Raw genomic sequence first — 12244 nt, 5'->3', positions numbered from 1 at the left:
AACATTGGATAAATTGACCAGTGATAAATGAATCCTTAAGTCAGACACTGAAGAGGAAAAGTTTCTTTGATGAACACAAAACAAATGTTTCAATGCAAAATTCAACATTTAAATCATATCTGCTGTGGGACTTCGGGGAAAGACATCTGCTCTGAAGATGAGTGGAATAAAGTTTGTGGAAATTCTTCCTCTAAGCATGTCCACCCATAGAGAAAGAAGGTAATACAACCCCCTCTTGAGGTGGGCAATTGTGGTTTAAACGAAAGAACCATCAAACAGCTGGAGCAGGATGAGGTCTGGCTCCAGCCTTACAGCTGAACGGATCAACTCCCCTGGCAGGTCTTTCTGAGATAAGAATAAGACCAAGAAAGGAGTGAATGAGGTTGGCTTGATGATAAGTAAGGAGGAATACCCACACACCTACAGTCAATTAATCTTCAACAAAGGAAGCAAGAATACACAATGGAGAAAAAACTGCTTCTTTGGCAAGTGGTGTCAGGAAAACTGGAAAGCCGCATGTAAATCAATGAAGTTAGAACACTTCCTTACACTACACACAAAAATAAACTCAAAATGGCCTAAAGACTTATGACACTATAAACCTCTTGGAGGAGAACATAAACAAAACACTCTCTGACATAAACCTTAGCAATGTTCTCCTAGGGCAGCCTACCCAGGCAATAGAAATAAAAGCAAAAATAAACAAATGGGACCTATTAAACTTGCAAGCTTTTGCACAGCAAAGAAAACCATAAATAAAACAAAAAGACAACCTATGGAATGGACAAAATATTTGCAAACAATGCAAAGGATTAGGGCTTAATTTCCATAATTACAAAGAGCTCATACAACTCAGTAACAAAATAAACAAACAAACAAACAACCCAATACAAAAATAAGCAGAAGACTTAAACAAACATTTCTCCACTGAAGACATACAAATGGCCAATAGGCACATGAAAAAGTGCTCAATTTTGCTAGTTATTAGAGAAATGCAAATGAAAATTACAAAGAAGTATCACTTCACACCAGTCAGAATGGCTGTCATTCAAAAGTCCACAAATGATGAATGCTGAAAAGAGTGTGGAAAAAAAGGAACCCTTTTACACTGTTGGTGGAAATGTAGTTTGGTGCAGCCATTATGGAAAACAGTACAGAGATTCTTTAAGAAACTAAAAACAGACTTACCATATGATCTAACAATCCAACATCTAAGCATATATCCAGAGGAAATTCTAATTTGAAAAGATCCATGCACCCCAATGTTCCTAGCAGCACTATTTACAATAGCCAAGACATGGAAGCAACTTAAATGTCCACCAACAGATGACTGGATAAAGATGTGGTATGTATGTGCACACACACACACACACACACACACACACACACAATAGAATACTACTCAGCCATGAAAAAGAATAAAATGATGACATTCGCAGCAACATTGATGGACCTGGAGATTGTCATACTAAGTGAAGTAAACCAGAAAAAGAAAGAAAATTACATGATATCACTTATATGTGGAATGTAAAAAATTACACAAATGAACTTATTTACATAGAAACATAGAAGACAAACTTGTGGTTACTTGGGGGAAAGGCAAGGGCAGAGGAATATATTAAGAGTTCGGGGTTTGCAGATACTAACTACTACATATAAAGTAGATAAACAGGAAGGTCCTACTGTAGAGCACAGGGAACCATATTCAATAACTTGTAATAGCCTATAATGAAAAAGAATATGAAAAGGAATATATATATATATATATGTGTGTGTGTGTATAACTGAATCACTATGCTGTACACCAGAAATTAACACATTGTAAACTGACTATACTTCAATAAAAAAAGAAATATTGATAAAATAATCAGAAGGGCAAATATGCTGAAAAAGTCCTCCTATAGAGATTGTTCAATGACCAAAGATTACCAATACCTCTGAGACCACAGTCTCAGCCTGAGTGTTAAAGAATGTTGAGTGGATATTTGGAATTTGGAGAAGAGAAGAAAAGAAATGGAAGAGAAAGGAAATGAACAGAAAGGAAGGGATATGTATATTAAATACTTAAATACCCACCAAATGGTGGGGAAAAATAGAAACCTTTTTATGTGCTGATGTTGAAAAAGCTATTTTTGAGGACAGTGGAGGGAGCAGCAAAAGAGAAGATTCTGTAAAGTTCACTGAGAAAGTTTGAGAACAGATGCTAGCATCCCACCAGATATCAGCATAAAGACTTTCTTTGGGAGGCAATGTGGACAAGTGAAAAGATCAGGGGCCTTGGAATCAGAAACTATCATTCATAAGACCTGTAAATGATACAGGTTGGTTAACTTCTCTGAGATTTATTTTGGAATGGGACCACTGTATATACAAATAGAAGCATTTGTTTTGCAGGGCTGTCATAAAAATTGTGGAAAATTGGTATGAAGTAATGTGCCAGAACCTAGAGAAGATGAAAAAGGTTGGATAAAGCAGAAAGAAGGAAGTGACTTCAACATAAGGATAAATACTCTGCAACCAGAGATCATTACATATCGGGTCCTCAAGGCACTGTTCTAGACCATGATTTCTTTTTAGATCTCTCACTAGGTAGATTCCATAAGTAGTTCTCTGTGCTGAGGTCTCTCACGTAATAACCACAGCACAGACTACTTCCCTGAGTTCCAAACTCATATACAACTTCCCCCTTGACATTTCCATTTGGACATTTCACAGGCTTTTCAAACTTTTTATGTTTAGGTAAAAATTCTTAAATCCACTACCATCTCAACATGTTCCATCCCTAGTCTTTTACATCTCAATAAATGGCATCACCATACACTTAGTTGTTTCCATCAAACAACCAGGAATAATTCTTTTTCTTTCTTTCTTTTTTTTTTTTTTTTTGTTCTCTGCCATCTTATTGTATTTCTTTGTTTGTTTTTGTTTGTTTGTTTGTTTTTTAAATCTATTTTTACATATAGAGGCTAACATTTGCAAATCTTGAACTCCCAAATTTATCCCTTCCCACCCCATTTCCCCAGTAGCCATAAGATTGTTTACTATGTCTGCAACTCCACCTCTGTTTTGTAGATGAGTTCACAGTGTCTTTTTTCTTTTTTTAGATTCCACATATGAGTGATATCATATAGTATTTTTCTTTCTATTTCTGGCTTACTTCACTTAGAATGATGATCTCTAGGTCCATCAATGTTGCTGCAAATGGCATTATTTTATTCTTTTTTATGGCTGAATAGTATTCCACTGTATAAATATACCACAACTTCTTTATCCAGTCATCTGTGGATGGACATGTAGGTTGTTTCCATATCTTGGCTATTGTAAATAGTATGACTATGAACATTGAAGGGTGCATGTGCCTTTTCAAATTAGCATTCCCTCCAGATATATGCCCAGAAGTGGGATTGCTGTGTCTTATTTTTTAATCATGTTATTTGTGTTCTAATTGTTGAGTTTTAAGAGTTCTTTGTATATTTTGGACAACATCCCTTTATCAAATAATTCTTTTGCAAATATTTTCTCCTTGTTTGGTGCTTGACTTTTCATTCTCTTGGTAGTGTCTTTCTCAGAATAGAAAATTTTAATTTTAATAAAGTCCAGATTGTCAATTCTCTCCTTCATGTATTGTACTGCCTCAATTTGAATTATGACTTTATTTTCAAACCATCTTGGAAAGCCAATTAGATATACTTCATATAAAACTTTCATTTACTATTAAAAAAAAAACACTTGTGCATAATCACATATGGTTGTGACTGAAAGAATCACTTGTGAAAGAAACTAGCTCTGGTCTATTTATAATACATTAACTACTACTATTTATCTCTTTTCTGTGACATAATCCTTGGTCGTAGCATTCACCAGTCTAGTTCTCCAATTTAAATTAGGGAAAAATAAGGGTTGTTTCCATGAAACATTTTGTTCCAAAGAAAATGAATTCCAGTCTGCTTTACTAACACTGAATTTTTTGAAACCAAAATGATTCAAACCAAACATTTTGTTAAGTGGCCTCAACTTACTCTCTAGGGGAAGGTATGCTTCAAGATCTCAGTGGGTTAGTAAAGTACTCATAGTTCAACACTAGCCAGAATTTCTAGGATTTTTGTAACTTTTGGTTTGGCATTGCAACACCTCTTATGTCACTGGGATCAATTTCCTAATTGCCAATTCTTATGGAAATAATATTTCAAAATGCATAAAAGTGTTTTTTCATTGGAAATCCGTAATTAGATTTATGAAAAATATTTGTGACAAAAATTAACTATAAGATACATTCTCTTGCCATTTTTCTCTTTTGAACTTTGTTTTGTTGGTGTTGTTATTGTTTGTTTTAGTCCATTTGGGCTGCTATAACAAAATGCCATGGACTGGGTGGCTTATAAACAACAGAAATTTGTTGTTCACAGTTCTGGATGCTGGGAAGTTCAGGATCAAGATGCTGGCAGATTCAATGTTTAGTAAGAACCCATTTCCTGGTTCATAGATGGTGCTGTCTTCCGTGTCCTCACATGGGAGGAAGCAGTCAGAGGGGCTCTGTGAGGCCTTTTTCATAAGGACACTAATCCCAATTATGAGAAAGCTGCCCTCCAAACCTGGTCACCTTCCCAAAGGCCTGGCCTCCTAATACTATCACACTAGGAATTAGAATTTCAATGCATGAATTTTGAGGGAGACACAAACATTCAGACTATGGCATTATTGATGTTGTTTTTGGTGGTGGTGGTGGTAATATACGTGTGTATCTGACTTTCAAGTTCATGAACATTGCCTTAGATACTTCCCAAATGTTGAGTTTTTGCTATTCGTTCAAATAGCGACAAGGGAGGCAAACAGAGAGTAGTTCTGATTCTCTAGGAAGTATATGGGGCACACACATATAAACACATCACAATTATTCCAATTAAAACAGCAATCCATTAGGTTCTAATATACATTAAATGAGAATGAAAGACATTGCAAGTTCACACAGAAGGGGATCTTCTTCTCCTAAAAAAAAGTTATGAAGATAATGGTGGTCAAAAACAGTGCAGTAGATGGCCATTTCTAAGCACAGTATTAGACATCTAACTTCCACAAAGGACCTCTGCAGGATGAGACAAACAACTTCCCCCCCAAATTATTTAAAATAGCTAATCTCTACAAAAATTTTCTCTTTTCCGCTTACACCAAATTTCTGAAGACAGTAATGAGTGCTCCCATTTCTGAGAAGCCAAGGATTTGGGAAACATTTGAAACTTTAATGCTCATCTTTTTTTTTTTTTTTTTTCCTATGTATCATCTCTTGTCAACAAATACTTTTTGCAGGCCAGGCTTGCACAGCTGAACAAGAAATAACTGGCAAGGAAAAGCCCATCCATGGTCGCTTGAAGCCTAGTTCAGTTTGTACTCAAAGTTCACTGATTTAATCCTTTCTCAAGCAGATTTAATCTGAAATGGGTAGCAGGAAAAACAGATGATGAACAAAAGAAGGGAAAACATTCCTGACATATCACAATAAATCTGGGGCAACTTTGAAACAAAGTTAATCCCTAAATGAAGCAGCTTCTTCACTGAACTGCTAAGACTGATATGGAAGGAGACAGACTGCGTGAGTATTGCAGGGTTAACCCAAGAGTAACTGGCTTTTTCCTTTTCTTGAGCATGCAAGCAAGTAAGTCTATTTTCCACTTGAACTCCTAATGGATTGATAAATTCTTATACTGATATTTTGATGTACTTAACCTGATAATGAAATGTCTACATCTTTACTTACTGCAATATATAATATTGCTTGAAGGTAATATAAAGAGTAGTGGATATAAAAGAAAATAAAAACTCAGAAAAATACTTGAAAAGGTCTGAGTCAAATACTAAAATCACATAATTAAAGGCCTCTTTGATTTTTTTTTACATTTTCAGTTTTATTAGGTAGAGTTATTACATTTGACTGCACATACACATTATATTGCATGTAAATATATATATATAGTATACTGCACATTTTTTTAGTTTACATATATGTACTAATTATTGTTTCTAAGAACAGATTAGAGCTTTAGCTTTTTAAACTTACATAGTTATCAAAGGGGTAAAGCCAACTACAAAATAAGAATCAACAGAATGCGGTAATCCAGTCATAAAGGACAGTCAAATGTGTTAGGTGCCTCTTTGATTTGTAGAAAGAGATCAGTTTAGAATAACGTTCGCACATTGTTAATATTCAACACAGCGTAACTTAATCAGAATTTTCCCTTATCATTTATAACAATCTCTAAGTCACATGAAATATTTATTTGGGTTGATACTTTAGTTGTATGTATTTTTCCATTTAGTATAAAATACCCCACTGGCTTCTGAGCATTCTTTTCAATAGTTCAGGTCCCAGAGAATGAAAACATTATTTGAATACTCCCTAAGAATAACCCAGAAACAATTTCCAACATTGGGAAAAAACAATTCACAATAGAGGATTTCAAATGATTAATGACAGTAAACCACTCTATTCTTTCTCCTTTAACTTTAAGATCCACTTGTAATTTAAAGAATGCTACAGAATTAAAAGTTATCATATTTTGTCATCAAATGTCCATAGTCTGCTACTGAACTTGGAACTAATGGGAGGTCATGTGAGAAATATAAGACATCACTGCTGATTTTGAAGTCTAGAGTCAACTTGAGAGAGACAAAAGCAAAATTCAGGAATAACTAGTAATTAATAATGACCTCTTTCTCATGAGCTAGGTTTTACAAGTATATGAGACATTCAAAGATGGAAGGTGGAAGGAATACATTTCAATTGGCTTTGTCTAAGTAAACCTTTTCAGAGAAGACAAGACATTGCACTGGTCTTGCAGAGAAGTATTTGGAATACTGGTGACAGTTTTAGGCTGGTTAACCTGTAGGTCTCTTGGATGTTTGACATCGTTGTGGCCTCAAAGGCCAAGAGTAGTTAAACTGAGGATTTCAACAACTTAAAATACGGTTGTTGGGCAATAAAGTAAAGTGGTTAACCAGATGCGGAGAACCCTGGGGTGTTTGCCAGCGGCTGTGAAGAAAGTGGTTTGTAATCTGGAAACCATTAAAAATTTCCTGGGGCAGATTCTCTACTGCTTGGCTTCCAATCTTGGATTTTCTACTTCTTAACCCTTCCTTGGGCCTTACTTTCTTTCCCTAGCTGAAAAATGAGGATAGGAAAATGTTTCTTAGCTGCCTCAAAGAATCAATATGAGGCTCAAAGGATCAGGAACATGAAAGTGTTTTGAAACCTGCATGCCAAAAAGAACGTTTTAATTCCTATTTAATTACTCCAAGGTGTTACGACTAAAATTTGATTGCTTTTGACAAACAGGAAACCTTCCAAGCAATCAGAATGTCATTTTGTGGATTGTTTTATTATACCTTGGGACAAGAATAACACAGTGTCTTTCTCTACTACTTGGACACAGTATAGGTAAGACAAATGGCTTCAACAAAGCAGTGATGACTTTTTAAGAGGCCTGCCTCCCATGGTATTTGGGGCTGTCATTGTCACCTGTAGGGAGTCTTTGGACCATCCACATTCCTATCTGTCTTTGCACAAGGTCTGTATCAGGAATGTCTAGACAGGAGCCAGAAGCAGGCAATGCACCAGAATGATTTCAATAAGAACTCAGGTTAAGTTACACACTGCTTACTGATTAGGTTGGGGGGCCAAACAGCCTATTTCTAGTGCAGGCTTCCTATTATCTGCTTGCCAGCTGTAGAAATATTTATTTGTGCCTTAAATTCTGTAAACAACCCATGGTAAGTTGATTCAGAGTGCAAATCAAGTGAAGCATGGAAATCACGTCTCATGGCCCTTCTCTGATCTTACCATCTGGTGCCAAAACTAATTCATGTTCTTTTGTATTTAAAACAACTTATTTGGAATCTAAACACACATACATATATACATACATACACACACATATAAACCTCAATAACTTATGTCATTAAACCTTTTTTCCACAGGAAGTCTTATACTGTGGTTTATTCCCAGTAGTTAAGTTGAATTTAATTGCCCAGGATTTTTAAGTCATATTTTTGAAGTTTTATTTTCTCCACATTATTGAAGCTTTTGTCTTTTGATACATTCTAACATCTAAAAAGACAATGTAATAAATCTGAAGGCTGTTTTCCCAGATTACCACTCCTCAGAAGAATGAAGGGTTGCATGAGCTGAGTCAGGTATGATGCCGATGGTATCAGGAAGCTGGAAAGGACAGAGAACTTCCTGTTTAACTTCCCACAAAGGGAAGTCAGACCTCTCAGCCTCCCTTACCTAGAGCATTTTTTCACTTTTCTTCCAGACTAAAAGTTCTACAGTATTCTATGACACCTCCTCCTTGCTCACGAGTGGAGGTGATGTCCTGCCAAGGAAGATGTGTAGAGGAGTTAAGAAAATTCCCCAGGGTCATGCAGGACAAGGAAAAGAATTCTGTTCTGTGACTGATTGACTGGTTTCTGATTGTCATCATGTTTACTGATTGCCTTGACTGGCCTACTGTGAGGAGAAGAGTCTTGAGAACAATCCAGAAAAGGATCTAGTTAGATTTCCATGAAAGAAAGCTTACATAGCCATGCCTGCCATGGTGCTAGACAAGTGAAAGACCTAGCCATTAAGATTTCAGAGTTCTACCTACTTCCTCAGATGAGAGAGACACACAGAGACAGAGACAGAGACATAGGGGAAGCCAGAAGCTACCTCACCCCTCAACTTCAAGGGGCAGCTCTGGGCTCGGCCCATACGGAGAAGGACTGTGGAAACAGGCTTGGTCACACCACTGATCATGAAGCTAGATGGTTCCAGAAGCTTGTGTGCGTGAGTCACCCTTCCCCCCCATTAAGTTGTTTGAGTGAAGCCAGAGTGGGTGCTGTCTTACTGCCAAATTGATTCAAATCCTTAGACCAGACTTCAGGTGAGCCCCTCAAACCCATCAGCCTCAACAGCTTCTCCAAATTGGGTCCACCACACGTCTGGCTGGTCTGGAGCCACAGCTGGAACAGGCTGGGCTCTCTGGCATTGCTATAGTCTGCACTCAGCCCACCCTATCCCACCCCCAACCAAGACCATGCCTCTTCCAATCCCATAGTGTATTGAACTGCAGAAAGCAAGGCATCATTTCCCAGGGCAATTTGCTGCATGGTTCTTGAAGGTTTGTTAAAGCACCTTGACACATATATGCTTGAAAAACTAAGCATAAGGCTTCCAGTAAGTAGACTTGATTTGGGAGCCTGTTCGTCCCATGAAGTTCAAGTGGGAGTAGAGACACTTTCATCATATTGTCTTGGCTTCTAATGCTGGCTGAAGTCCAGAGAATCATGAACTTATCTGAGGAGCCCAGAATGGTGTGCCTGCAGGCAGGAGAGTGTGAGGTCTTTCAGTTTAGTGCAGTTTTAATCGTGGTTTACATTTCCTGAATAATAATATGAGTAACAATAATTAGAAAGGCTGTTCAGAAATTTTTCTAAAGTCAAACCTCTCGCTTACTTTGTACCCAGTCCTCCTTTTCAGATGGAGACGAGGCGCACCTCTGAAAAGGTTCTGTATCCCAGGAGAAATTGGCTTTTGCTAGCCTGGGCTGGCCCAGGGGATGACATCTCCGCGTGTTCCTCGCCTTCAGCGGGAGAGGCAACTTCTTCCACCGCTGGGCGAGCTACCACGTCCACCGCGGAACGGGTGCGGGCAACTCCTCCCAACCGCGCTCCTCAACCATCACTGCCCAGCCCCCTCCACCCAGCCCCCCTTCCCCCGCCCCTCTCAGTCCAGGGAATTTCCCAAGCATCCCAAAGATTGAGTTTCCTGCCTGGGGGAGGGGGCGAGTGCAGATAAAAGGGATGCACAGGACTCGAAGAAGTCACAGTGCTACGAAGCTTCAAATCCCCGCGCCTTTCCCTCCTCCTGAACTCCTCTCGCCGCGCTCTCTTCGCTACTATGAGACTCCTACCCAGCCGCGCCGCCCGCATCTCCGGCCCTTCGGGCTCGCTGTGCGCGCTGCTCGCGCTGCTGTTGCTGACGCCGCCAGGGCCCCTCGCCAGCGGTGAGAGCGCCCAGCGAGCCGGACGCACCCCCACCCCCGCCGGCGGAACCGAGCCGCCCCGCCTGCCAGGCGGCCGCGGCGGCGTGAGCGCGCGGAAGCATCTCGGGCGGGCAGGCTGGGGAGAGCTCTGCCAGCAACTGGCAACTATAACGAAGTCTCTCTTTCTGCCCTAGCTGGTCCTGTCGCAGCCGTAGTGAGAGAGTTGCGATGCATGTGTTTAACCACCAACACGGGGGTTCATCCGAAAGTAATCAGTAATCTGCAGGTGATCGCCTCAGGACCGCAGTGCTCCAAGGTGGAAGTGATGTAAGTCCTCATGCGCTTTGGTGTTCACTGTGATCTTGGCAAGAGGGAAGTCTCCCCAGCCTGGGTCTTCAGTCCCTGTATCTCATGGGTGTATCTTCTTTATCCTTATGCAGTGCCACCTTGAAGAACGGACAGGAAGTCTGTCTGAACCCAGAAGCTCCTTTGATCAGGAAAATCATCCAGAAAATGCTGGACAGGTAGCTGTCACTTGCATCTTTGTGGTTTCTTAATCTCTCTTGAAATGTGGACTTCTAAAGGTCCTATTCTCTGCAGGGGGTTTGGCTACCACATTCCAGACTATGCTTAGAATAAAATGGTTACTCAGGAAAAGAGGGGGAAGTTGTTCTAGAATGTCCTGGGAAAACCCTTATCAACAGTCTCGGGATGCGATTGCCTAGGAGGTTAGGGAGAATTCATTCCTGAGACGCATTTTTTATTAGTATAGTCTTGAATCCACCCTTTGCTTTTAGTTGATCCTAAACTCTGTTTTGAAAACAGGTGCGGGTAGACAGGTGTGTGGAAATTTGGTTCAACTGATACATTTTTTTTTTCTCCACAGTGGAAACAAGAATAATTAAGAGAAGGAACCAAGCATTGGAAAAACCGCCCAGTTCTTCAGCAGAATGGTTTTCTGGGGCTCTTTGGACCCAGTGAAGACAAGAAACAAAGGCTGTTTCCTGCAGTGAGTTAGGTTTCCTCATGAATTCCCCATACGAGAGAGGGATGACAGGAGGGAACCTATGTTTGTCCCTTCAGCTTTCTGCTCAGTTTATGAAGTGTTTAGCATAGTATTTCCTCCTACTTATTTGCTGTTACTTTATCTGCTATGCTATTGCAATCTTTGGCAATTGACTAAATTGTGCATAATTACTGGATGTTAATTTTTCAAGATGACTTGTATTTCTAGAATATACTCCTTCTAGTGTTACAGAAAGAGCTGTGCGTTTCAAATGTGAATGGCATTTCATTAAAATGCTGTATGTGGAGATAAACTGTTATCCTCACTCTCTGATGAGATAGGTACTATTATAATATTGTTTCTTGGGGAATATGTTACAGAATTTCCTTACTCTTGACCCCAGGAAGCTGTTTAATTTGTATTGCATTAGAAATTTGAGTGTATTATACAGTTATCTGTGTAGAATATATTTCCTTATTTAGAATTTCTAAATGTGTAAGTTTTATAAGGACTAATGTATTCTCCTCCTATAAATTTAGACATTTGATGTCTTCTTTGTATGGCATAATGTCATGTCTTACTCACTAAACTTTGATTTTATGATATTTATTAACTATTTTATTAGAAGTATTATAATTCTGGTCACTAAATATATGTTTTGGATGGGTGGATGTAGAAGCTAGGAAATAGGTAAATTCCTTATTTCTAGCTTATATAGAATACATCTGTTTAGTTTTTTTTTAAGAATAATGGCAAACTTAACAATACTCTATACTCTGAAAGTTTTGAAAACATATCTGAGCTCTGCATGTAAACTCATCACTTAGTTTTCAAAAAATGCACAGCACTGCTAAGATTTGTAGATGCTTATACTGTATCTTTTTAAGGTCTGACCATTGTGCTATAAAAAATTACATAATGTATCACATTTACTATGTCAAAATTGCACTTTTAAATTGAGTGTGTCATTGGTTTACAGTACTTCTTTTGTTCTTTGGGAAAAAATAAAAGATTTATAAAAGTTAGTCATGTTCTTTCTTCCTTCTTGTAAAAATTAATTGTGTTCCTCTCTGGCTAGCAGAGAGGACCCTCGTTTCCCAATGTCCTTGTGTTAGTTCAGCCTTTCTCCGAGCTCATTCCCCTTCCAGCCACTCCTTCACAGATCCAACAACTTTTGGGTTCTTTAGAAAATGTAAATAGGTAAGAGGTCCTTACCTTAAGT

At 38.7% G+C, this 12244-nt stretch overlaps 1 protein-coding gene across 1 annotated transcript; it reads left to right on the top strand.

The window, feature by feature from the left end:
- The first annotated feature begins 9845 nt into the window (after positions 1 to 9845).
- CXCL6 (C-X-C motif chemokine ligand 6) lies at positions 9846 to 12044 on the top strand. The gene is made up of 4 exons (XM_032458099.1): positions 9846 to 10037; positions 10211 to 10343; positions 10457 to 10540; positions 10903 to 12044. The coding sequence occupies exons 1-4, from the start codon at positions 9932 to 9934 to the stop codon at positions 10919 to 10921; spliced, it is 342 nt and encodes a 113-aa protein (XP_032313990.1). The 5' UTR covers positions 9846 to 9931; the 3' UTR covers positions 10922 to 12044.
- Positions 12045 to 12244: the final 200 nt, after the last annotated feature.

Source organism: Camelus ferus, chromosome 2, assembly GCF_009834535.1.
Source record: "Camelus ferus isolate YT-003-E chromosome 2, BCGSAC_Cfer_1.0, whole genome shotgun sequence".
NCBI classification, from domain to species: Eukaryota; Metazoa; Chordata; class Mammalia; order Artiodactyla; family Camelidae; genus Camelus; species Camelus ferus.
Note: the sequence above shows the minus strand (reverse complement) of the source record. Positions and strands in the feature narration are given on the sequence as shown.